Here is a 26,592-nt window from a genome sequence, read left to right on the forward strand (position 1 = left end):
TTTTGAACCCCAAGCAGGTACAGGCAAGAGTGTGGCTCTTTCTCTGACATGTTTCCCATGTTCAACTCCCATAGAACCTGCTCAGCTGTGTAAGTCGGAGCAGCGTCCATCGTCCCTGCCAGTGGGACCTGTGTTAGCTACCTTGGGGCATCATCAGACTCCAACACCCAATAGTACAGGTACAGATTGGGTAATTTGCTTCTCATAACTACTTATTAGCCTTTGAGATTTGTGTGTGATTCATGAGAGTGAAAAGGTTGGAGAAATTGGTTTTATTTTTCCAGAGATATCTTAGTTTTCACCAGTGCCATTCTGTGCACAAAATAATTAAGTTTGTGACTCAACTAAAGGCTGTAACTAAAGACTCAACTAATTGCTTTAGTAAGCAATTATAAGTTAAAAAAGATATTTCAGAGTTTTTGCTTTTACCTGAAAAATCATTCATTTTGAAATTTTTTTTCATTAGGCTTGTAAAGGTAAAGTTTTTGTTATTGTTATAGACAAGAAAATGGATACTTCACTTTCATTTACATTTTAATTTTTTACAATTGAAGTCTTTATTTTTTCTCATACAGGAATACTCAGTGGTAGATATTTCACTCGTTTCTTATTTTAAAATTAGTGTAGCTGGATCCATTGTTGTGGCTCATTGCGACAAGTTGCTTGCCATTTCATCTTCCCACATGGGAGTGCTGGTTCACATTCTGACTCCATTTCCGATATAACTCCCTCTTAATACAGCTGAGAGAGCAGCAGATGGTGGCTCAAGTGCTGAACTCTATCACCCGTATGAGAGACCTGTGTGGAGTTCTGGCTTTAACCTGGCCCGTCCTGGCTGTTGCAAGCATTTGGAGGAATGCACAGCAGATGAAAGATATCTCTTCCCCACCCTGTTATTCTTTTGGAACAAATTTTCATTTGAAATATTTTTTTTAAACAATGAAACAAATTAAACTTATGTTAGTGGGAGAATGGTGGTATAGTGTGTTAAGTCACTGATTGGGATACCTGGGATATTGGGATATTAGAGTGGCTGTTAAAAGTCCCATCTCTGTTCCCAGTCCAGCTTCCTGCTAATGTGTATCTGGGAGGCAGCAGGTGATGGATTAAGTACTTGGGTCCCTGTCACCCATATGGGAAACCATGATGGAGTTTTTAGTTCCTATCCTGACCCAAACCTGACTTTTGCGGGCATTTAGGAATTGAATCAGTAGATAGGAAATTTGATACGTAACTGTGTATCTGTTTGGGTCTTTGCCTTTCAAAAAAAATGTTTTTAAAGTGGCATCCAGTTACCTATAGAACAAAACCAAGGAAGCAGTTAGTGCTCTTGACTATTTATTAAACTTGAGCAGCAAAACCAAACTGCCCCCCTCTTTTTTAAGATTCATTTTGATTATTTGAAAATTAGAGTTAACAGAGAGAAAAACATTCTGCATCCGTTAGTTCACTTCTCTTAGTGACCTCAGCAGCTGGGCCTGACCTAGGCTGAGGCTGGAACCTAGAACTTGATTCAGTCTCCCACGTTGGATGGCAGAGACTGAAACCATCGTGCACTGCTTTCCCAGCAACCTTAGCAGGGAATTCCGTCAGAAGTGTGACAAGTGGTACTGCAGTGGCACTCGTATGGGATGCTGAGTCATCACTGGTAGTTTAACCAAAGGTGCCACAATACCTGTCACTGCCAGGCCACTGAGAATTTCTATAGATTTGTAACCTTGGAAGACTTTGCATGTGTAGTAATTTTTAAATTGCCATGTACTTTTAGCTGTTTACAATTTTGAATTAGTAAATTTAAGGGTGCTGCTGCTTTAACAGCATGGGCTGTCTGAATTTTCAAAGAAAACTCTTGGGCAAGTTATGAAGAGTTTGAATAATGAAGTCAGCATGTTTTGGCAAACTTCTGTATCTCATGCCCTTTGTCACATCTCACTGAAATTTTTATTTCTTAATTTAAAAAAAATTGCTTATTTAGATGTGGGGAAGGCAAGTACTCCTATGTGCTGGATCACTCCCTGAATCCCACAACAGCCATTTGGAGTGACAGCTGGGATCCCAGAACTCAGTAGTCCTGATCTCCAGTGTGGGTGGCAGAAATCTAGTCACTTCAGCCGTCACCACCACTTCCCTGTGTCTGCATTAGCAGAAGCTGGGTTCAGGAACCAGCTCTGGAAATGGGAGTGCCAATGCCAAACCTGCCCCATGTATTTTATTTATTATTTTTATTTGGTAGGCAGAGACAGAATTCTGACCTGCCATTTTTTCCCCCAATGGCCACAATGATAGGACAAGACCACAGCCAAAGGCTGGAAACACAGGGGTGTCAGCACCCAGTCACCGCTGCTTTCCAGGGTCTTCAGTAGCAGGATGCTGGAATGAAGAACCAACAACAAAAGTTGAACCAGGCACTCTGACCTTGCGCTTGTTATAACCTCGAACCTATCCCTTGCTGTTTGTTTGCTATAAGATGGGATTATGTCAGAACTTTGAAACATTAAATTTCTGTTTTTTTTTAAAGACTTATTTTATTTTTATTGGAAAGGCGGATATACATAGAGGAGGAGAGACAGAGAGGAAGATCTTCCCTCTGACGATTCACTCCCCAAGTGAGCCACAACGGCCGGTGCTGTGCCGATCCGATGCCAGGAACCGGGAACCTCCTCCAGGTCTCCCACGCGGGTGCAGGAACCCAAGGCTTTTGGGCCATCCTCAACTGCTTTCCCAGGCCACAAGCAGGGAGCTGGATGGGAAGTGGAGCTGCCGGGATTAGAACCGGCGTCCATATGCGATCCTGGAGCGTTCAAGGCAAGGACTTTAGCCACTAGGCCATGCCGCCGGGCCCGAAACATTAAATTTCTATAAATTAGTTATAAGCTTTAAATAGTGATGGTCTTTCCTTGTGTATATTAATTTTAATATAAATTATTACCAGAAGATACAGTCTGTCTTCTGGAATTATTTCAGGAGATACTTCAAAACTTAACATTTTAGAATAGTGTATTTAAATAAAGTTTTAAAACTGACGGGGCATTAGGCCTAGTTGTTGTGCATCACCCATACTGAGGTGAGTTTGAGTCTACTCACAGTTCTGGTTCGCTGCTGACATGCTTCCTAGGGTGCAGCCGGTGATGGCTAATAAACAATTTATATACTGCATTATTTGATCTCAGGTTAATTCTGTTGCAGTTCCCATTTATATTCGTCTTGTTCATAAATCTGTTTTCAGTTTGCCATCACCTGTAGTATCTGCATTTGTAGTTCCTGGTCTCTCTCCATTCTTAGGAAGTTTCTTTGCTCTCTTTGGAGAAAAAGATGGTTTAATGTGATTGGCCACTGTGAGCCTCCTCTAGAATTTCTTCAGTAAGCATTATGTTTTAGATAGCAAGCTTCTTACATTATTTTAAAACTGTCTTTGTGAACGCGGCAGCCTAGTTAGCAGACCAGTGAGCCACTGACACAGAATGAACAATCCATGAGTGGCTTTGGATTCGTTTTTATTGCCACTGTCTTCAGTTGCTTCCTGCACTGTGGCCTTGGCTTTGTGTTGCCAGCAATGGTACACTTGTCTGTAGTCCCTGTCGGAGAGCAGGAGTAGGTTGGCATTAATCACCTGATGGCCGTTAGATAGTCAGTAAATGAAACTGACAGTGGTACTCTGCACTTGTCAGTTTAATCGTTGTTGTTTTCACTGTAGTACCAGACGGCACAGCAGATGGTCATCTCAGAGAATAGATAATTGTCTTCTTTGTCTGGATCTCCATTAATTTCCAGTTAGAACATTTAGGAACAGAAGGCTGTACCCTTAGTCTTTTGCTGGTCTATATTCTGCTCATAGCATCCTCTGATTTCATCTTTGTCCCCAGGTCCCAGGCACCTCATATAAACTTGAGTGGAGCGGGGGAAAAGCAAGAAGTTTAGGTGGTGTGTATTCAGGACTATCTGGAGATATTTTTAATTTTCCTTATAAGTAGATCCTTATTTTTAGGATAGGAACATACTATTTTTATCATTTATTCAAAATGCTCTATCCCCATTCTGTAACGTTATGTGTCTTTTTTGTGTAATTTAATCTAAATGTTAACTTCCTTTACCAAATAGTGTAGACATTTAGCAATTTTGCGTTTTTCTTGATTTCCAAAAGGTCTGCTTTGACTCGGCTGTGCCTGAGGTCTACTCTGCTAGCGACATTTTCCCCTAATTGAAAGCTTTTTCACTTCTAGGCAGTGGGCATTCACCACCCAGTAGCAGTCTGACTTCTCCAAGCCATGTCAACTTATCTCCAAATACAGTCCCAGAGTTCTCTTACTCTAGCAGTGAAGATGAATTCTACGATGCTGATGAATTCCACCAAAGTGGCTCATCCCCGAAGCGCTTAATAGAGTAAGTGGAGCATTAAAGAATACTTCTGAATTGAAAAAATGTAATATGATCTTCAAAATTATGTGAATGAAAGACTTGCTTATAAGCTTTTGGGGAAGGCAATAAAAGGAGCAACTTGTATTTAACTAGCTCATTGAGTGAAGCTAGTTCTGTTAACAGTTTTTATTTTATTTTTTTTAAGATTTACGTATTTTCATGGAAAGGCGGATATACAGAGAGGAGGAGAGACAGAGAGGAAGATCTTCTGTCTGATGATTCACTCCCCAAGTAACCACAACAGCTGGAGCTTAGCCAATCCGAAGCCAGGAGCCAGGAGCTCTTCGGGTCTCCCATGCGGATGCAGGGTCCCAAGGCCTTGGGCCGTCCTCAACTGCCTTCCCAGGCCACACGCAGGGAACTGGATGGGAAGCAGGGCAGCTGGGATTAGAACTGGCGCCCATATGGGATCCTGGTGCGTGCAAGGCAAGGACCTTAACCACTATGCTATCGCGCCAGGCCCTTGATTTGATTCTTAATTCCAGGTTGAATAAATAAAATCAACTGTAGCAATGTTCCAATGTTTAGTTGAACTCCTGGGCACATACTGAAGAGAATGAATAGGCTACAAAGTGCTGTGCAAATAAGAAGACACTGTTACTGGTTTTTGTGCTTCAAGAGAATTATTCACACCTGTGATCCAGGCATAGCACTAGTTAGAAGGATGGTGCAGAAATTAAAAAGACCAAATTCCTGAGCTCAAAGAAGTTTTAGTCTGTTTTGGAACAGAAATTTTTAGCCTAGTGATATATGTGGTAAAGTAGCTTAATCCATTACTGTGAACTGAGTAAATTCTCTCACAGGTGATGATAGTGGCTGGTCAGGGCTGCAAATGGGATTTTTCAATTTGAAATTGCATACATTGAATACATTGGGTGCTGCATTTCAGTTAGGAAGGCCAGTCAAAACCTGCTAGTAAACCGAAAAAGATAAATAACCTTGAGCTAAGGCAATAGCATTGAGAATTGAAGGAAGTACCTAGATAGTAATAAGCTATAGATAGATTTTGACAGATTTTTTTTTCTGAAGATTTATTTACTTGCTTGTCTCTTTAAAAGCCATATTAACAAAGAAAGAAAGAGGTTTGGGAATAAATTACTCCCCACATGGCCGCAATAACCGCAGCTGAGCTGATCCAAAGCCAGGAGCTGGGAGCTCTTTGAAGGTCTCCATTATGAGTGCAGAGGTGCAAGTCACTGGGCCGTGCTCTGCCGCTGTCTCAGGCCGTAAGCAGTGAGCTGGGTCAGAAGTGAAGCATCCAGGACACGAACTAGCAGCCTTACGGGCTGCCCATGCAGCAGGCCTGAAGATTAGCATGCTGCACCACTGCATCAGTCCCATCGGTTTCTTTTCTGCATTTCTTATGTTGTGAAATGAATTATAGAGAAACTATTCTCAGCAATTGGCCATAGAAATGTCACTTTAATTTTTTAAGGAAATTCTTTGTAATAAGATTCAAAGAAAGTGAGCATTTGTGAGAAAATTCCAAAATTAAAGATAGATTTTAATTCAATCTAGGGTCAATAAATTCAATCAGGGGTCAATAAATGTGTTCTTTAAACAATTAAAAATCTTTTCAGATAAGTTATTGCTGTAAACTAGCTTAAACTTCTATACTACGCCAGTTGTTAAAATTTTGAACATTAAGTATTTCACTTTGCCCAGCAATAGTTTATCATTATGGGTAAAGAGAGAAAAAAAGCACAGCATCCATAGTTCTGATCTTTGGAACTGCATCTGAAGATTTACATGTTACAGGATTTGGGATTTTAGGTCAGTTGATTGGAAAGTTTGCACGGCCAGCACGATGACCCAGTGGCTAAATCCTCACCTTGCATGCGCCAGGATCCAATATAGGTGCTGTTTCGTGTCCCAGCTGCTCCACTTCCCATCCAGCTCCCTGCCTGTGGCCTAGGAATGCAGTAGAGGACAACTCAAAGGCTTGGGACCCTGTACTTGTGTGGGAGACCCAGAAGAAGCTCTTAGCCCCTGGCTGTTGGAGCTCATTGCTGCCATTGTGGCCACTTGGGAAATGAATCACCAAATGGAAGATCATTCTCTCTGTATCTCCTCTCTGTATATCTGCCTTTCCAATAAAAATAAATCTTAAAAAAAAAAAGGTTGGACTGTATCTTAATGATGTGTTGTAGAGCCACAGAGCATTTTGCAGAAAGGCCTGCAGGACTTGTAGAGCAATGAAATTATCCTGTGTGGTTCTATGGTGGCAGATACGTGTTGTCATACATTTGTGAAAAGCCATAGAAAACACAACACTGAGCGTGAACCCTTCGTGACCTGGACCCTGGATGATACGGGGGAGAGTAGATATGAGTAGGGGCAGGTTATAGCTGAGAGTTCACCTTCTACTCAGGTTCACCATAAACAGAAAACTGCTCTGTAAAGTACTTGAATATTTAACCCATATTTGAAAATATCAAACCCATGTTTGAAAATATCAAAAGTATATAAGTAACATGGGAAGCTATGTTTAAAGTAGAATATAAAATGTTTTACACCTATAAGTTTGATAGAATTATTATCATTATTATTATTATTATTTTAGATGTATTTACCTTACTTGAAAACTTTAACAGAGAAAGGGAGAAATAAAGCGAGGTCTTCCATCTGCTGGTTCCCTCCCCAGATGGTGGCAATGGCCAGAGCCAATTTTCTTTCTGAATCTTCCACGTGGGAATAAGGGCCCAGCGACTTAGGCCAGCCTATGCTGACTTCCCAGGCCGTAAGCTGAGTCAGATCAAAAGAGCTATGTGGGAAACCTATGTCCTGTAGAGAAACAATGTTTAGTTACCTAAGGATTTTTAAAAATAGGTCAAAAGGGGCTGTTGTGGTGGCATACAAAACTCATCTACCATCTGTAGCACTGGCATCCCATATCAGCACTGATTCAAGTTCCAGCTGGCCCAGTTCCAGTTCAGCTCTCTACTTAGGAACTGGGAAAGCAGTGGATGATGATTCAAATCCCTGGGAACCCTGCAACCACGTAGGAGACCCAGAAGAGGCTCCTGGCTCGTGGCTTCGAATCAGTTCGGCTCCAGCCATTGTGACCACTTGAGGAGTGAACCAGCAGGTAGAAGAGCTCTCGCCATCTTCCCTTCTCTCTCTATAAAAACCTGGCCTTTTAGAATAAATCTTGAATGGAAAAAATAGAAATTGTTGCCTAGAATTGTGTCCTAGGTACATCTATACAAAGTAACTTAATCGGAACATGAGCTCTCACTGTAAGTCTGGTGCCGAGGTAAGACCTCTGCCCGCTTTTCTCATGGGTTGGCTACACACTTGGAGGCTGAGCATGGTGAGAGGCTTTAATTTCTATTCTTGGAATGAGGGCGGCAGGGAATATTTGGAGAGCATTTATGTATGTCATAACCAGGAAACTGTAGAACTGTCACCTGTGTTACTGGGTTTCAAGGAGTTTTGTAAATTAACATCCTGCTCTGACCCTCGGTGCATTGCTGAGCTGAAGGTGGTGATTAACATTGTCGTTTTAAGCTCTTCTGGGTCTGCCTCCGTCCTGACGCACAGCAGTTCGGGGAACAGTCTGAAGCGTCCAGATACCACAGAATCACTCGATTCCTCCATGTCCAATGGAACAAGTGATGCCGGTAAGTGGCCCTTGAGAACTTTACATTTTCCTGGCAAACATTGGTAATCGTGGGAATGGCATAGATTGTGCCCGTGAAATGCCACTCTAAGAAGATGTGTTTTATTTTAGACCTCTTTGATTCGCATGACGACAGAGATGATGATGCAGAGGCAGGGTCTGTGGAGGAGCACAAGAGTGTTATCATGCACCTCTTGTCACAGGTTAGGCTTGGAATGGACCTGACTAAGGTGAGACTCTGGTCTGGCGCCTGATGTGATCCTGTGTGTTCTCAGATTGGTGAGCATGCCTGCAAGTGTGAAGATCATACAACTTCAGTTTATCCTTACGTCTTATTCTGATGTGATGTATAAGCAGAAAAGTAAGCTTGTCTATAAATGAATGAAAGAAGTGAAATTAATTTCAGAATATTATGTATGGATTTTGTAGATTAAGATTTAGATTTTATGTAGGACACAGAAAGAATAATTAGGAGCTGGGTTAGTAATTTGGTCAAAACTTGAAGCCATGTTGTGAGCACAAAATTGAAAGGAACAGAGCTTTGGTCTTGGGTCAGAGCACTGGTGTGTGAAACCTCGCCCTGTGCTCCCACCTGCCCGTGGAGCCTTGAATGAACCCTTATTCTGTGAGTTTTGGGGTCCTTACATTCAAAATGACATTTAAGGATACCTCAAAGGCCCATGGAAAAATGAAACTAAAGATAAGATTTTTCTGGTGCAAAGATTTTGAAATTTACACGTAGATTTTTCACAATATGCATTTGTTCATGAACACAGGATGGTGTAAGGACTAAAAAAGAGGAGTAATGTAAACTTGTATGACACGTAATTACAGATAATTAATCTGAAGTTGAATTTAAAGTCACAGCATCGAACATAGTGCCCTGTTGATTTAGGTGACTGGTGTGTAAGCCCTGAGCACAGTTGAAGCCTTCTACTCTTTTTTTTTTTTAAAGGTTTATTTATTTTTATTGGAAAGTCAGATATACAGAGAGGAGGAGAAACAGAGAGGAAGGTCTTCCATCCGTTGATTCACTCCCCAAGCGGCCTCAATGGCAGGAGCTGCGCTCATCCGAAGTGCGGAGCCAGAGCCTCTTCTGGGTCTCCCACATGGGTGCAGGGTCCCAAGGCTTTGGGCCATCCTTGACTCTTTTCCCAGGCCACAAGCAGGGAGCTGGATGGGAAGCAGGGCGGCACGGATTAGAACCGGCGCCCATATGGGATCCTGACCCATGCAAGACAAGGACTTTAGCCACTAGGCTACTGCACCAGGCCCTCTATGCTCTCTTCATTCCCTTCCTAGTCCTGCAAAGGAGGTGTTCTTTTCAACTAAACTCATTATTACCAGAACTCATGCAAAGTAAGTAGATTGGCTGAGTCATGTTAAGTGGAAAAATTGAGATTCTAGTCTGACCTTTGATTTTAAAACCTGTAACCATAAAACTTTTACCCCCAATCTGAGTAAGATGACAAAGTCAAAGATGACATCAGTTTGTGGAGCTTAGCATACTTACAGGGCTACATTAGGTTGGAGAAGGTTGCCCCAAGAGTTACTAGATTGTTAGATTGCCTAAGTGCTGGCCTTTCCTTACTGTTAGGGAGGACATTTGTTTCCAGATGTAGCTCCTTGACACTTTGTGTCGCACCTCATTGGCTGGAGCCGGGCATTGGGAAGTTAGGTGGTTAGTTCAGGTTAGTCGATATTTGCTCCTTGAGACTGAGGCGACAGATATTAGCCTGAATTTGTACTGAGAATTCTGAAAGGGTTAAAGTAAGACCCTAGGGGGATAGCCAAAAGCATCTGCCTGGATCAGGTTTTAATTCTGGCTTTACATAGTTTTTGCTGCCAGTTTATAATGTTTGAATCTATAGTCACCAAAAAGTGTGTTATCAATGATATAATGACTTTTATTGGAGCCCAGCATGATAGTCTAGTGGCTAAAGTCCTTACCTTATACATGCCAGGAAAAATTCTCAGTCTGTCAGCTTCATGTTTCTCTACTTAAAATATGGATAATTTTTCCTGTATTTAGAAATTCTGTGTATAATGTCCTTAGCTAGATTTTCAAGGGTTGCTAGTGGGAAGTTTATTATTGTTGTTAAATTCAGTAAAAAAGGCAGGCTGCACGGAGCAAATGAACCTTTGAACATTGCCAGTCCCTTTTCTTGTCTTCGTTGCTGGCCGGTTACTGGGTGCACCTCATTGAGAACAGTTTGGGTTAGCAGTGCTCAGAAACATGGTGAACGTTAGCATGATTGGAATGGGATTTTTTTTTAGCAGTTCCACAGTGTGTATCTGTAATACAGTTCAATCCTCACAGGTCAAATGTGTATGTTTTTCAGGTAGTTCTTCCAACATTCATTCTTGAAAGAAGATCTCTTTTAGAAATGTATGCAGATTTTTTTGCACATCCGGACCTGTTTGTGAGGTATTTGACTGAAAACAGTGTTTTCCTATTTTTTAATAAACTGTTACTTATTAGTTTTCTATCTTTTCAGGATAGACGGACACACCCTTCAAACATTTCTGGGAGAAGCATCGCTGACTGTAGTGCTTATTTTGGAGACATGTCTGTTCTCTTAGGTTAGATGGTGATGTAGTTGTCAGGCACTAAGTTGAACACTTTAAGTGTTCTTCAGAGCCCATAACTGAGTGTCCAGTGTCGTGGCTCATTTGGCGCAGGCACCCATAATTGCTGTTCACTTATTTACACTGAGTTCAGCAAACCTTTCTGTAGCACATGTTCCTTGCCAGACATTTTGTGATGAGCTGAAGAAAGAAAAGGCCTCAGAGTGTCCTTGGGGAGTTAGTCTTGTGTCACAGTAAAGACTGCCTCATAAATTTTAAATGTACAGCTTGCAACGTGAGAAATATGAACAAGGGAGAGAAGTCTTGTCAAGGGGGGTTGGTTTACAAGGAGCCAAGTTCACATGGCTTTCCATTAATAACAGTTCTCTAACATGGCAGGTGTTCTAATCCATCTTCTCTGGTTTCAGTGCTTGGGCTGTAGTTTATTTATTGAGGCCAGCTACAAATCACTGAGGTGTCACAGAGGATGTGCACATTGGCTAACACTTGTGTTCACATACGTACAGACCCGTTTCCTTCTTAATGAAGATTTAGGAGAGCCAGTTCACAAAAGACAGAAATTCAAATATGGCAGAGTGCTTTTAAGTTTTTAAGATAGTTAACAGATAAAATATAAGGATTAATTGTACAGATATAGATTGGCAGTTTAAGAGGAGCCTTTATGTATGAGGATTTAAACTTTGAAATCCTTAGATGAACCACTTTAGAAATATAACAGTACAGTTACAAAACCAGTATATCACTTTAAACAGAAAACTAAAAATACTGCAGGTGGTTAATTTTGAGAAAGGAGAAATAAATGGAATAAGGACATGTAGAAAACAAATATCAAAATGGTGGAATTAAACCTAGTTATACAATCGGTTACACTCTGTAAATAGAAAATTCACAACACTTAAGAGAACAGCACTGATCAGGATACATGGAAAGCAAGATGCGCCTGTGTGTGCTGTTTGGAAGGGAGACTTCCACTGTGGAGGCACTGATGGATTCAGAGTAACAGGCTGGGCTCACCTGCAAGCACTACATAACTGGGAGCTGTTTTAGTAATAAGAGGAGACTGCCAGGGCAAGACAAACTGCTGTGATAGATAGAGATGTTTAATAATAATAAAAGTCAGTTTATATAATACCCTCTGCTTGATATTAATAAGCACACCTTCAGAATACATGAAGCAATAGGGGACTAATGTGGTAAATTTACAAATCTCTCCCTTGGGAACCAGCTGAGTCGGTAGCCACTCATCTCCCCCCTGACGCTGGGTGAGGTTTCAGAATCAACTCAGTTCAGTTGCTGTTTGCAGTGAGTGCCTCAGAACTGTTTAGACGGTCTTTCCCGGTGCACATGGAATGTTCTTCACAGCCGACCATACACCAGGAAGTCCTACTAAATTTAAAATGATGGGATGCATACAGAATGTATCTCTGACCATGAAAAAATTAAATTAGAAGTAATGACACAGATAGGTAAAATCAACTTATTTGGCAAACAGATGGCACACTTATATGGATTTCTGAACTGGAACTTAATCTGTGGCACCACGAAGAAGAAGCAGTGTTTGTCTCAATATGAGAGGGCTCCAGCCGTTACTGCTAAGAAAAGGAGGTGGGAAATCTTTCCTGATTGGGTGCTAATTAAATGGATGTATACTTTCTTCAGGTTCCTCAAACTTAAGAGCAGTGCATTTAGTTGTGTATATTAGACCTGGGTTTTACAAAGAAACTTCAAGGTGATAGATAATACCTGTCCCCGGGTGCTCAGACCAGGCGTCCTGGTGCTCAGGTGGACCAGGTGAGGAGCGAGATCATGTTCGCGTGTATCCTACCAAGGAACAAGACATTCAGTTGCACCTTGTGTCTTTCAGCATCAGCGAGCAGAAGGATCCCCGGGATCGAATGGTTCAGGTAGTGAAATGGTATCTCTCAGCCTTTCATGCAGGAAGGAAAGGATCAGTTGCCAAAAAGCCATACAATCCGATTCTGGGCGAGATCTTCCAATGTCACTGGACACTACCTAATGACACTGAAGAGCATGCGGTGAGTTCTGTATCCTGAATTATAAACTGTTACCATCTACAGGCAGATGGTAATGGCAAAGGCAATAGCCAAAAGGCACTTACCACTCATAAAAGAACATTGTTGGGGTGAACATATTTTCAACATAGTAAGAAGAGGGAAAGAGTGGTACAAAGTGGTAATGAAGGTTTAGAAATCAGCCCTGCCAATGCCGTCTGCTGTAATGACACTTTTGTGGCTTCTAAGTTGAAGTTGGGCAATCAGAGATGCATCCTGGCACAAAGACTTGAAAAGCGGGTAGTGTTACTTACTAGTAAGGAGAAAAGGTAGGAGGAGATGGGGCCGTTGAGAGGAGCTGAATTTTAAAAGTGTGGCATTCACGAGAGATGGGGATGAGACTTCAAGAGGTTTTAGTGTATTTAGATGTCATTTCAGCTGTAGGACTAGATGACATTATCTGAGAGGACACCATGGCTAGAAGCTAGGTGACACCCACTGGCCCTACAACTCTGACCCTCAGAGCGTGTGTTGAAGACAGCCAGGAAGGAGACCTCAGGTACTTGTGCTAAGGCTTCTAGCAGTCAAAGTCCCTTGCCCACCGCACCTGGCATGTAATCTGTTTCCCTTTCTGAGTGACAGAAAACATGTCCTGACTAGAGACAACGGGCAGTAGATGTCTGTTACTCATTTGTAAATATAAATGCCCCATAGGTGTTAGGCCTACTCTTAAGTTAGGCACGTGGTCCTAGAAATCAAGAATGTTTTAGTCTAGTCAGTAACTATATTCCTATACATAAATGCCATATTAGAAGTCTGTACAGGGCTTGGTGTGTGGAGAGAACAGACTCTCCTGTTACTAGATTCTCTGTGATGTCATTTGTGTCCTCATCAAAAACAATGATGTTGTATTTGCTTACAGGAGCTAGTTTCGGAAGGACCAGTTCCCTGGGTTTCCAAAAGCAGTGTAACATTTGTGGCTGAACAGGTTTCCCATCATCCACCAAGTAAGTCACAGAGTCTTCTATAACATCTGCTGTTAATCTCTTCTGTCCAGTAGTCACTTTATTGTCAGTTGTACAGCTAGCAAGTGTTGTAACCTAAAGTGGATACTCGGTTGATTGGTTCCTCACATCTGTCTGTTCTTATATGAGTTCCAAGACTCTAAGTTTCACTGGTTGGTTATCTGCGTATAAAATGAAAGATTGGGCAACAACCTTCTGAGGCTTCCAAAGTAATTTTACAGATATAGAGATCTTAGTAGGTTTGAGTTTGTGCGAAGGCGAAGTAGTCTTTGCATGCATGTTCCTGAGATAATGTTCAGTGCAGTATTAAGACTGGTGAATGAGGCCCAGCACCATAACCTAGCGGCTAAAGTCTTTGCCTTGCGTTCGCCAGGATCTCATATGGGCGCCAGTTCTAATCCCAGCAGCCCTGCTTCCCATCCAGCTCCCTGCTTGTGGCCTGGGAAAGTAGTCGAGGATGGCCCAAAGCCTTGGGACCCTGCACCCATGTGGGAGACCCGGAAGGCGCTCTGGACTCCTGTTTCCCAACTGGCTCCGCTCCAACCATTGCAGCCACTTGAGGAGTGAATTAGCAGATGGAGGATCTTCCTCTCTGTCTCTCCTCCTCTCTGTATATCTGACTTTCCAATTAAAAAAAAATAAATCTTTAAAAAAAAAAAAAGACTGGTGGATGGGCCCAGTTGAGATCGGAGTGTGGGCACATGAGCTGACAGAGAACAGATAGCTCCTCCCACAGGGCTGTGAATGGATGTTTGCATTGGGGAAGAGGATATACAAGCAGGTACCATGAGTTGTGATTGAAGGCTATTTAAGTCGTAAAATATTTCCCTGAGGAGCCCATTTCCTCCCCAGTGAGCTTGAGAGATGATTATGGCTATATAGTTCATTAATTGCAAACACTTTCTCTCAGTTTCAGCTTTTTATGCTGAATGTTTTAACAAGAAGATACAATTCAATGCTCATATCTGGACCAAATCAAAATTCCTTGGGATGTCAATTGGTGTGCACAACATTGGGCAGGGTGAGTCTTTGGGCATTGGGTGGTCTTCCAAGTGAACAGAAGTTCATATTCTTTTTATGTGTATCTGTATTTTGATGTTGTTTCCATAGTTGAAAGGGATGTGCACACATGTGGACCACTGATTTAGAGTGGGAAGGATTGAGGAAGGAAGAGGTTGAGACAACCGTTTCCAGTCTCCTTGTTTCTTCTTATATCTGGGCAAGTGGGGAGAACAGGGGTGAAGGCCACTCCCAGAAGCCCAACTGCATCAGTAGCAGGGATCAGGGATGGTCACCCGATCCGAGGGTACTGCTTAAGTGGTTTCAGTAGTTCTGAGACATGGTCCATTTCATTGCTCCAAAGATGAGGAAATCCTTCCAAGGTCCATTGGCGGACAGTCCACCTTAGTGTATCCATTCACCCAGACTGTTTCTGTCAAGGCTTGGCTGGAAAAGCTGTTCTGTTTGGCCTCCATCCTCTGACATGGTACTAGACGCCCTCTGCAGGCCTCAGTAAGCTGACATGGCCTCCATGTGCATCTGGGTATGCCATCCACTGCACAGACTTCAGCAACCAAGGAGGCCCAGTTCCAACACGTGCACTCCAAGATCAGACCACAGAGCCCATGATTTTCACTGTGGTTGGAGTTTTGAGTCCAGTGGTCCCGTTTGGGGGTCCCCAAAGAAACCCTGCCAGAGGTGGCCCCAGACCTGACGATTCCTCTCTGTTGCCAGCCTGTGTAGGGTCTGACTCAGTCCATCACCCAAATCAGCCTGCGTACACCCTGGTGTTTGCAGTCATCCAGTCAGTTCTCATTTTGTTCTAGTATGTGCTACCTGCTTGTGTGCGGAGAGAGTACCATGCCGGATGCTGTTCCTTGCATATAAGCCTACATGTGGTTGGGGAAGCAGGGATGGCATATGGGATAGTGAGTTGCACCAAACGCGGCCGCTATTCAGGTGGTCTTTTCTCTCCACAGGCTGCGTCTCGTGTCTGGACTATGATGAGCATTACATCCTCACCTTTCCCAACGGTTACGGAAGGCAAGTAGAGCTGGGGCCAGCAGACACATTGCCCTTTCCTAAGCCATGCCCCTCTCTCCTCTTGACTGTGCCCCTTATCTGAAAACTTTTGTCATGTTGCAGGTCCATTCTCACAGTGCCCTGGGTGGAATTAGGAGGAGAATGCAGTATTAATTGTTCCAAAACAGGCTATAGTGCAAACATCGTCTTCCACACTAAACCCTTCTATGGGGGCAAGAAACACAGAATCACTGCTGAGATTTTGTAGGTATTTTCTTTGTCTGCTTCAGTGTTTTTCCACTTCTCTGAAATTACTCTCCAGTGTTTGAACATCTCTTCTTAAGAATTAGCCATTTTCATGGTTGTTCCTAAATGTGTTTGAGTTATGTGTGTATCATGTTTCTGCCTAAAATCCTGTATTAAAAGGAGACCTTAAACCTAGCTTCAAAACTGACCACTAATGGAATTTTCTGCCTAGGTGACCTAACTATCCCATACTATGTATTCTTCACTCAGTTTTGCCAGACTGGACCACAAGTAGCTCTTGTAACAGACTCTGCAACATTCACTCAAGGGTCTCTCAGTCCTCACAGCACCCCCTTTTCCAATTCCTTTGCTGGGGGAACACAGTAACCATCACTACCACTTGTACGGGCATTTGGCTTGGTTCTATTTGACGTTCTTGGGTCAGGTGCAGACAGTGGTGCTGGGAGTGTGTGTGTCCACTGGGCAGGTTCAGAGCCTGCCTGGAAGAGAAGCGTGTGACCTAACCCTGGCTTAGAAGGCCTCATTGGAAAGTGTCTGGATGGGGACACATTGCTGGTTAACCAGTTTTCCAGGGAGCTAGTTTGCTTACGAGCATCAGCATTCAAGAAAACATTGAGGGTGGGACCATGAACAGAAGGTTAAAGTTTACTAAGTAAAGATCAATATGAACATCCAAAAAATTTTTCGGGGAAAAAAAAAAGCTTTAAGACAGCAGCACAAGTCATTAGCATAACGCAGCTCCACCCCCTGTCCCCGCCCACTGCCAAACATGCAGGTGACCAGCATGTTCAGAACAAAGATCTGAGTAGGTTCAGCCTCAGAGCTCCTTGGAAGTGACTGACAGCAACCAGACCGTCAACCAGAATGCGTCAAAGTCGGCCTGCCATGTTGAGGCTGAGGGCTCTTTAACTCCATTTGAGAGTCTACTCTCCAACATTGTGTCCGTCAGCAAAGCCTTCCAGTTTTACCCTGACCCCAAGGCCCCATTTGAATACTCAGCAAAGCACCTATGCATGGCATCTCGTTGCAGAAAGGTCTCTACCAGCCTGTGCACAGCTGAGAACACAGGGTGCCGTGTTCAGGCCCTGCTTCCCACACAGGGATTTTCATCTCTCACTATTCGTGGGTCCTGATGTTAATTCGTGCCTTGGAGATGACCCTAGGAAACACAGTTGTCACACACCTTTCACCAAAGCCTCCGCAGCTGCTGCTTGTGTTCTGCCCTGCATGGCAGGCCACACTACTAGAATCTTTGGCAGAAAAATTTCGATTTGAGACTGACTAAAATGTTTCCTTTCTGTTTAGTTCTCCAAATGACAAGAAGTCTTTCTGTTCCATTGAAGGAGAATGGAATGGTGTAATGTATGCAAAATATGCAACGGGGGTAAGATCCTGTTTTGCTGTTTGAAGCTACCCTAAATTGTAGTGTATTCCTTATTGTCGTCCTTCATCTGGAACTTTGCCTCAGGCCAGCTGTAATGTCTCTTCCTAACAAGCTTTCCTCTCTTGCCCCTCCTGCTCCCTAGCAGAGCAAGTAATTAAGGTTTTACTTTTCTCTTGGCTCTTAAAACGTGTTCATGTAAAAGAGTAGCACACCCCAAGCACCCAATAGTACAAATATCATTACAATGTGTGGGCTGTCTATGAGATGAAGTCTGTGCTTTAAGTAACGCGCCCTCCCATAAGATAACCTTATGAGAGTTCCCGTAAGGTGCTCTCCTTAAACTAGGCAGGTGGTATGGGATTAAGAGGAGCCAGTGAACTGGATTTTGGACCTAAAGAATTTGGTGTGAAACAGCGCTTCAGATTAACTTGGTTACCGTCAGGACCCATTGTTTCCAGTAGCACTTCAAGATACCTCTAGGCTGCAGCACACAGCCACAGAATGCTGACTTGAGCCTCTAATGAGTCTAGACTTGAAATACACAATTGTTTAAACCTAAGTAAGCTACAACACATACCTTTATTGTCTACATCTTTAACTAAGTATAGGGTTTGAGGATCAATTTGTTGATTAAAACAATTTTCCGAAGAACTGATCCTTCCTAGAACAGTCTGTACAACAAAACATTTGTCTCTTGTTTTCTAGGAAAATACAGTCTTTGTAGATACAAAGAAGTTGCCTATAATCAAGAAGAAAGTGAGGAAGTTGGAAGACCAGAATGAGTACGAGTCTCGCTGGTAAGGTTACAGAATGATGGTCTGCTGCAGCTGCTGCCTAGCCCTGGGCCCTGGCAGAGCAGAGGATAGCTGTGTGCCCGGTCCATAGGTCAGCACCACCTGTAACTAGCTTTGAAACCATGGCTCAGGTAGCTAGCCTTTCTCTGCGGAAATGGAAATAATGGTCTTCAGAGGAAGCCTCGTCTTACCCCCTTAAATTTGCTTCTTGCCTTTTGCACCTCAACTCTTTGTCCAAGGTCATGTTACTAGCTTGAAAACAATCTTCTGATCTACTAACCCTTTGAATTGACAATAAGTCCTGGCCTTACTTAACAGATTAGAAGTAGAGTTCCAGGTCACGGCTTGCACTCTTTTCTCTCCTGTTCCTTAGTTCCTTCTTTCCTAACTAGTAGTGGAATGTTCTGGGCCTGTTTCTCTGTTCCCTACAATACAGCACTCAAAGCCATTTGATTTATAGTTACTGTTAGGCTTTATTCAGAGCTGGTTCATGTTCATGACCTTCACTTCCTCTTGACTTTTTTAGTCTTTGGAAAGATGTCACTTTCAACTTAAAAATAAGAGACATTGATGCAGCAACTGAAGCAAAGCACAGACTTGAAGAAAGACAAAGAGCAGAGGCCCGAGAAAGGAAGGAGAAGGAAATTCAGTGGGAGACAAGGGTAAGCTCACCTCCCAACTTCTGGTTCTCCTGTATCTGAGGAGTAACTCAACAGTTCTTTTCAATGAAATTTGAAGATTTAAAGTTGTAGACACTGTTTATAAATAAGATAACCAGTGGCTCTGACCTAGAGCACTTTCCAGTCCAGTGGGGGGAGTGGTGGGTACGAAGAGCCCTGATGTGTATCACGGAATTAGGAAGCAGCCGTGTGACTGTCTTCTCCTCCCTTGACAGTTGTTTCATGAAGATGGCGAGTGCTGGGTTTATGATGAGCCATTGCTGAAACGTCTCGGTGCTGCCAAGCATTAGGTGGGACAGTCTGCCCCTGACGTCCAGGGCAGTGGGTGTAATCACGCAGCAGTCCTGCGGGAGAACCTCGTCCCCCCCGCGTGTCGCCATGGCTCTTATCTCAGGGATACTGGACTTGCTGGCGCAGATGAACAAGTGCAGCAGGACAAGCCTCCCTTTCTTCCTCCGTGGCAGTTAATTTTGACTTCAGTCCTGAGACAAACTTCATGTTTTGAAAACATGTCTGCTCCTTTTCAAAGTCCTTGCTCTGAAAAGCATTTATAAACCCAAGTCTCAAGCTCTGAGCTCTAGTCTTGCTGTTAAGATACACAACCCATTTCCTAGTTCATGTAATTTCAGATTCTATAAATATATATATATATACACACACAAATATACTTGAGATTTTTTTCATATACTTCATCTGTTGTAAATATTGGTTTCTCAGATGTTTTAGAAAATTAGTGCAATGTACTCAAAATGAAGTGTTAAGGAAATTTCATGTTTTCACCTACAATAACTTTTATTTTGGAATTGAACTGTTATTAAATTGTATTTAACCCTGGATTACTGTTTAATTATACTCAGTGCTTCTTTACAGCTTCATAAAGTAATTTTTCCAACCTTTTCAAAGTGCTTTCATTATCTTTGTGGTTAAACTTGGAAGCCAGTTAACGTGTCAGCCCTGAAGCCAAGGAGTCCCATGTTTCTGTGCTCCATGCCGTCTTTAGCCCTCAGCATGCTGTTCTGCAGTGCTCACCAAACACACACGGAACATGTAGGGCTCAGTGTGCTTTCCTTGAGGTGGTTTGGGAAACAAGAAGAATGCCACAAATGGCTCATTCTGAAGGGAAATACGGAACTCTTTATTTAAAAATACATTAAAAAAAAAAAAGCAGGAATGGGTACCTAGCATTTAGGTACTAAAAACACATCCGTTACAATATGCCTCTCAAGAACAAGACCCCAGCCAGGGCTTCCCGACTGCTGCTCCAGGTGTTGCAGTCACACTTGGCCCACTCTGCTGCCACCTTTTTTTGTCAGCTATTACCCTGGATTTGTTAGTCTTAGAAACGATTAAAAACTAAATTGAACTCCATGATGCCAGTGCAAAAATTCAATAGAAGCCCTAAAGCAGTAGCACTCCATAAAATATAAACACGTTTCGATACACGCTGCTTCAGGCCAACAAGACTGCAGTTTGTTTATTTGACTATTTTATGGTAAGGGAGAAGGCTGAGTGTTGATGTGAAAGCCCTGATATCAGTAATAGGGATGGTAGAATCTGCCAGCAGAGGAGAGGACGGCAGGTAGGTTAGCTGCATCACTTCACAAGAGTTTGAATCCTCGCCAGAACAGTTTGAATCTTCTTCCAGCTCGTATTTACCATATCCAACCACCTGGAAAAGGCAGAAATCTCAGGGTGAGAAAAGACCTGTTTTGGGTCTTTGTCCACAACTGGTAAACAACCACCCTGGAAAGAACTGAATTATAATTAATTCATCATACTTACGTGAACGCTGAGCATTTTGCTTCCTGGTCCTCTATGAGCCTTAAACCAGGTGACCAGGTCTGATTTTGAGAAGGACTTCAGTGCTTCAATCTACAGGGGAAGGGAAGATAGGAAAAAATGTTTCAGAAGGAAGACAGCTCTTAAACATCACCCACCCACGCTGACCTAGGCCCTGTTTAAGCATTTGATCTTTTTCAGGGTCCAGAGAATGCTAAAGATGAAGCGCTATGACATGTCACTTCATAGCAATGAGCTACATTACATGTTAGCTGGACTAAAGCCTCCTGTTAAATAACTCCTCTGCCTCAGCCAGCAGTGATAGCCATGGCGACACTGGATTACAGAACCCAGAGCTGTTTCTAAGTTGCTGCATTTGGTTCAGAGTAGTCAAGATGTGCACCAGGAAAAAGGAAATCCAGGAGAAATCCCATCCAGACTAATTTTCCATTTTCATTAACAAAATCCTCTCTATAATATCCTGTGATGAACCTAATTTTGTAGTATAAATGTGGAGCTGGATGAGGGAGACAGGCTTAACACTTTGGTGCTAGGCCTTACATAGCCACTTAAGAAAGGTGCTACCAAAACAAGTCTGAAAACTGATGAATCAGGCCAAAAAATAAACATGTAATTACTGTGATCAAGCCAAACTCCTGTACACCATACAGTTTTTCTTGGACTTATGACTCCTATAAAAGCAGGAACTCTTACCAGTGTTACATCAGGATTGCTTTAAAAACTTACTTCGTGGGCAAGTCGGTCAAAGAGATACTGCTGTGTCACCACTTCGTTCCAGTTCCTGTCCACCTCCTCTCCAAGGTGGGTGTCCTCACACTCCTTGAGCTTGATCAGAGCTGTGACCTATGACCACCAAAAAGTCACTCAGGCAAGGCATCACACTAGTTCCCCCAGAAAAAAGCCTTGGTACTGTGGCTTCTGGTGTGTGTGCCAGCATGGTAAGGAGGAGTGTGAAGGTAGATGAACATTGTAGTTAAAAACAAGGCCAGGACATAGTACTATTAAGACTAATGTCTGCAGGTGGGTATTTAACCTAGTGAGTTGTTTGCATCCCATTTCAAATTTTGGGTCCAGCACCAGATCCTGATCCTAGCTTCCTTTTAATACAAACCATGGAAGCAGTTGGTTCCTGCTACCCATGTGGGTAGTGTAGAAAGACTTCCCGGGTAGTGTAGAAAGACTCGGATGTGTCCTGGCCAAGAGGAAGGGAGCTCTGTCTACCGCTACTACTAAGATGAATTCATAACTACTATGTCTGGTCCCTTGAGGGCTTGTATAAGCCATAGGACAAATGACAAGGCAGTACAGTCACCTGGGTATTGAATGCATCTTCAGTGAGGTTCTCGATCTTTTCCTCAAAGTTACAAAGAAACTCTTCTATCTTCTTATCAACAACTTCAGAGCTGAAATAAAACATCTGAATTTAAAGGTCATCAGAGACTTAGTATCAAGCATAAGGAGGATTAGGTACTAGGAATTCCATTAGGGTAATTCAAAAGGTTTATGGCATGTTGGATTTTTTTTGGTTGGTTGTGTGTTCTTGTTTAGTTTTATTTGGGGAGTGTGTGGCATTTTTTTATAACAGAGAAACGGGGAGATCTTCCATCAGCTGGCTCATGCCTTGAATCCCTGCACATAGTCAGGGCAAACCTGAGAGCCCAGAACTCAATCTGGGCCTCTCACATGGCTGATAGAGACCCAAGTACTTGAGCCATCATGTGCTGTCTCCGACGGTGCACATTAGCAGGAAGCTGGAACTTGAACCAGAAACACCAATATGGGATGTGCAGGACAGCAGCAGTGTAACTGCTACAGCAAACACCCATCCCTGCATTATCTTATCATACCCTTATCTGAAGACAAAGGCTAGGGTGTTTTCTCACACCTCAGAACTCTACCTGAAGCTGAGAGGGAAGAGAAAGGGAAGAGCTCTACTACCACACCCCACCCTAACATGCAGGCCAAGTTCCCCATAACTTCTTCTGAGACAGCTGCAGGTGCATGTGACCACTGCAAAGACCCATCAAGGCCTTGCACCTTGGTTCTAACATGAATGTCACATCAGGCATCCTTGCTCGCTCTTTTGTTCTCAGGGCTGCCAGAGAAGAAACATTCGCAAGTCCTGCATTGTAGCCATAGGACTTTGAGGCAAAATTCTATGAACTCACTGGAACCATTCATTCAGTGATCAGTCCTGCATGAGGGCAGCTAGGACGCCCACATCTCTCCAACCCTGCTTCATCAGAGTTGCCCCCATTCTCTGTGTCCAGAAAGACAGGTTCGAGCTTCTGCACAGTACTTACTTGTATTTGGTTGCCTGAGTCCCCACAGTGACAGAAAATCCCAGAATCCCAGATGTGTTCCTACACGTAGGGTAGACATGGTACCTACAGCCAAAGTGAAAAGTTACATGAGCTCAGGCAGTCAGTCCCATGGGTCCAGCCCTCAAAGGCACTGTGAGCAGATTTCCACCTATCATCTTTGGATCTTGGGAGGTCCCAAAAGACCCATAAATGTGGATGCAGCTACTTCATACAGGATCAACCCTTCTCAACTGGAGACCACAGCTAGCTTTTTGTCTTGTTGTCCATGTAACTTGAGCAAACTGAAAGCCAATCATAGCCAAGATGCAAATTCTCAAAGTTGTGACAAGCAGGCATGGAGTGTGGAAGGCTGTTCAGTCAGAATATTCACCCTGCAGAACAAGACCTAGATGCTGTTTGAGCTCTGTCCTTGCCAGACGACTTACCCAAGGGTCTGCTTGGTTCGAAGGAAGTCAAAACAAGGCTCTTCCATGTGCATCTGTAATTGAATATACTACCCATCAGCCCAACACCTTCTAGCAGAGGAACCTCCATTTTTCCCCACCAAGTATTTCGCATGTCCAAAGTTCAGCCTCCCTTATCACCTCCTAAATGGCCCAGATGCCCTGTTTCATGCTTGCAGCATCTTACCTTCCCAGTACAGTTCTGACGACACAGGACCCCTAGGCCCCAGCAGAAAGGCTAAGCCTCGGGACTGGGGGCTCCTCAACACCTCCATTCCCCTTAATCGACTTACCACAAGCAGCTCCATAAGAGTGTATTCTCTTAGACTCCTGGTGCCTGACTGGAAGGAGAAGGTAATCAGACCACCAGTACCCCACAACTTACAGATCTGTTGAATAATCCAGCTTTTCCTGACTCCCACTTATTCGGGTATCATCCCCACTCCCTCTTCCTTCTACATCTCAGCCACATCTTTGATTGTTTATATTCCCAGCACTAACACAGAAGTCACAGGCTGACATGGAGGCAAGCCCAACAGGCTGGCCTGCCAAAGGGACACAGGCTAAAGTCAAGGACTTGCATTCAAGCCTCTCAGAAGAAAACAATGTGTGGCCTTCAGGAAGGGATACTTGGGGCTATTCATGTAGGAGAAAAACGGAGTTTCTGTGGCAACACACAGGAATCCAAGCCTGTTCATAAGAAAACTACGGAAGAGGCAGGAACCGTGCTTGGGGCCCACCTACCAGCTGCCCTGGAGATTGGAGGAGTAACAGCCTCCAAGATGGGAGGACAGGAGGCAAGAGTGTTGCAAGCTCCTTCGACAGACCCATTTCTCCTCTTCCCCCTGGCCTAGAGTAATAAAGGCTGTGTTCCCTGCCAGCCCTCATTATTCAGTACTGACACTTCCTGTTTCCATCTAAAGGGGCAGCAGCAAAACTAATCAAAACCTCGTGTCAATACTAAGGCCCAAGTGCTGTGAGGAGGAACATAGTTTCACAGAAGCAGCAGCTTGTGTTGAATGCTGGAGCTAAGAGTGCTTCGAGAAAAAACCCTCAGTCAGCCTTACAACATGAAATTCTTCCTAACATCAGGGCTAGTACCCCTTTCTCTGATTTGCAGATTAAGCAGGGCCTGGTTGTATTATAGCATTTGGGCCTGGGTGGTCAGGCTCTAGATAAGCGATGGCACATCAGAATGCTACAGCCAAGGAAACAGGCTCCATGTAGAAGTGGGGCCTTTTGGGGAGAAAACAAAAACCACCCCAGCTCCAGAACCACCGTGGCACCTCAATCAAAGGACTCATTAGGCTGAACCAGGGCAAGGGTCAGCTTCACTAGAGATGGCAGGATACTAGTCAGGTGGATTTGCTTCAGACAGCCAGACCAGGACAACATCAGGATAACACTCAGGCCCAGGGACAGAAACACAAGAACATAATGCGGTTGTGTCATCCAAAGCGCCAATCAGTGGTCAGCTGGAAACCTGGAACCAGCTTGAAGAGCTCTAACTGGGCAGTAAGGGATCAGGCTGGACAAACTCAGGGGATATCCTCTCAATCCTAGGAGTGGGACTAACCACAGGCTAAAGCAACTGAGACTGTTAAGCTCCAACCTTCTAGAATGATGTGGAAACAACACAGATGTGAGGACAGAGGAGTAAGTTTGAGACCCCAGAAGGTGTGACCTCAGACAAACAAGAGGCTCTAAACCTTGGGTTTATTTAAGAGGTAATGAATCTTAGGTGACCTTCATGACTAATGAAATTTTCTGTTTACTGTATATTGATTGCTTGATTAAGGTTACTTTCGTCTGTTGTTCCAAACTATCTTTTTAACAAATGTCCTCCTGCTGCTTGGAATTCTATCAGAACATCTGGGAATTTCTACCCACAATCCAGTCCCTGTCCCTACAGAGAGTGAGTGGTTAGGTGATTAAAGACAAAAAATAATACCTCATTGTGACTAAAAAGGGATCAATTTCACTGGCAGGAGAGATTTTAAGTAGAGTTGCATCAAGTGGATAAATGGCCCAAGAATTACTCCACGGATTGGACTACAAAAGGGTCTCAGAGGTCATGGGGTCACTCAATTCTACATCTGTTGCACCACATTTTTGGCTTTAGGACCAGAAGTTTCTCAGCCATGAGATGGCTGCACAACGGGGCTAACTGACCTGGTAGTACACAGTGACTTCAGAGTTGGCGTCACCCTTGTTCAGAGCTCGCACTTTGCACAGGTGGTGGCTGCTGGGCAGCTCAACCACCTGGAACTGCACAGGCATCTCCTGGCCCAAAGGTGTGAAGTTCAATTTGCTGCAAGAGAACCGGCATGAGTCCTGGAGACGGAACCTTAGTGCTTTACCCTCACGACTGCGATGGCAGCCAGGCTCCCCCCAGACCCCTCTGGATTGCTTTGTTGACAGACCACAACAAAGTCCACTAGAGATAACATTTCAATGATGAGCAGATTAGCAATCAACTAAGCACTCAATGCATGCGCTCTTGCTGGTTAAGGACACATAAGCCTCCAAGCCTTTATCATTTAAATATCATGAAAAGAAACTGAGTTTATGAACAAAAGCAATTATAATGTAATATGGGTTTCACAGCTTAGTTTTCAGTTTTTCTATAGTTTTCTCTAATATTCTGATTTTGTTAGTATTCTAAATTCCACATTATTTCTACCTTAAATTTCTTTATTTTTATTGTAGACATATTTCCAGAAAGGAGAGAAAAATCTTTTATCTTCTGGTTCAATACTCAAATGGCCACAACAGCTGGAGCTGAGCCAATCTGAAGCCAGGAGTCAGGAGCTCTTCCAGGTCTCCCACACAGGTACGTAGGGTCCCATGTACTTGGGCCATCCTCCACTGCTTTCCCAGGCCATAAGCAAGGAGTTGGATAGGAAATGTGGCAGCCTGGACATGAACCACCCATGTGGATGCCTGCGCTTGGCAGTGGAGGATTAACCAATCGAATCAAAATGCCAGCCCCCTACCTTCAGTATCTTTATTGTGAGTACTCAAATTCACTTCACTATCTCCACCATCATTTTTAGTTCCTGCTATTTTTTTGCCTTATTGCTTGTGAAGATTCTCAGGATAAGAAATTCACAATCAGGACCACCATGTGGCATAGTACATTAGGCTGCTGCTATGATCCCATATCATCACTGGTTCAAGTCCTGACTGCTCAACTTCAATCCACCTCCCTACT

At 43.4% G+C, this 26,592-nt stretch overlaps 2 protein-coding genes across 9 annotated transcripts in view; one reads left to right on the forward strand and one right to left on the reverse strand.

The window, feature by feature from the left end:
- OSBPL9 (oxysterol binding protein like 9) overlaps nt 1–19,658 on the forward strand; it is a 162,650-nt gene extending 142,992 nt beyond the window's left edge. For all 8 annotated transcript variants that reach the window (XM_058654925.1, XM_058654928.1, XM_058654920.1 and 5 more), the window contains 14 exons: nt 75–179; nt 4,221–4,380; nt 7,927–8,039; nt 8,150–8,268; nt 10,381–10,466; nt 12,492–12,663; nt 13,562–13,646; nt 14,575–14,685; nt 15,644–15,707; nt 15,810–15,950; nt 17,259–17,337; nt 18,043–18,134; nt 18,658–18,793; nt 19,027–19,658. In XM_058654925.1, coding sequence (XP_058510908.1) covers nt 75–179; nt 4,221–4,380; nt 7,927–8,039; nt 8,150–8,268; nt 10,381–10,466; nt 12,492–12,663; nt 13,562–13,646; nt 14,575–14,685; nt 15,644–15,707; nt 15,810–15,950; nt 17,259–17,337; nt 18,043–18,134; nt 18,658–18,793; nt 19,027–19,101 — 1,538 coding nt within the window. In that variant the 3' untranslated portion in view covers nt 19,102–19,658. The remainder of the gene's footprint in view (nt 1–74; nt 180–4,220; nt 4,381–7,926; nt 8,040–8,149; nt 8,269–10,380; nt 10,467–12,491; nt 12,664–13,561; nt 13,647–14,574; nt 14,686–15,643; nt 15,708–15,809; nt 15,951–17,258; nt 17,338–18,042; nt 18,135–18,657; nt 18,794–19,026) is intronic.
- A 601-nt stretch (nt 19,659–20,259) lies between these two features.
- The window catches only part of NRDC (nardilysin convertase), an 85,001-nt gene continuing 78,668 nt past the window's right edge, over nt 20,260–26,592 (reverse strand). The window contains exons 24-31 of the mRNA XM_058654996.1: nt 25,551–25,689; nt 23,672–23,719; nt 23,361–23,413; nt 22,915–22,998; nt 21,924–22,014; nt 21,338–21,454; nt 20,594–20,683; nt 20,260–20,480 (exon numbers count right to left, since the gene is read on the reverse strand). Of these exons, the coding sequence (XP_058510979.1) occupies nt 20,286–20,480; nt 20,594–20,683; nt 21,338–21,454; nt 21,924–22,014; nt 22,915–22,998; nt 23,361–23,413; nt 23,672–23,719; nt 25,551–25,689 (817 nt within the window). The 3' untranslated portion in view covers nt 20,260–20,285. The remainder of the gene's footprint in view (nt 20,481–20,593; nt 20,684–21,337; nt 21,455–21,923; nt 22,015–22,914; nt 22,999–23,360; nt 23,414–23,671; nt 23,720–25,550; nt 25,690–26,592) is intronic.

The sequence above is a fragment of the Ochotona princeps genome, chromosome 2 (genome assembly GCF_030435755.1).
Source record: "Ochotona princeps isolate mOchPri1 chromosome 2, mOchPri1.hap1, whole genome shotgun sequence".
NCBI lineage: Eukaryota > Metazoa > Chordata > Mammalia > Lagomorpha > Ochotonidae > Ochotona > Ochotona princeps.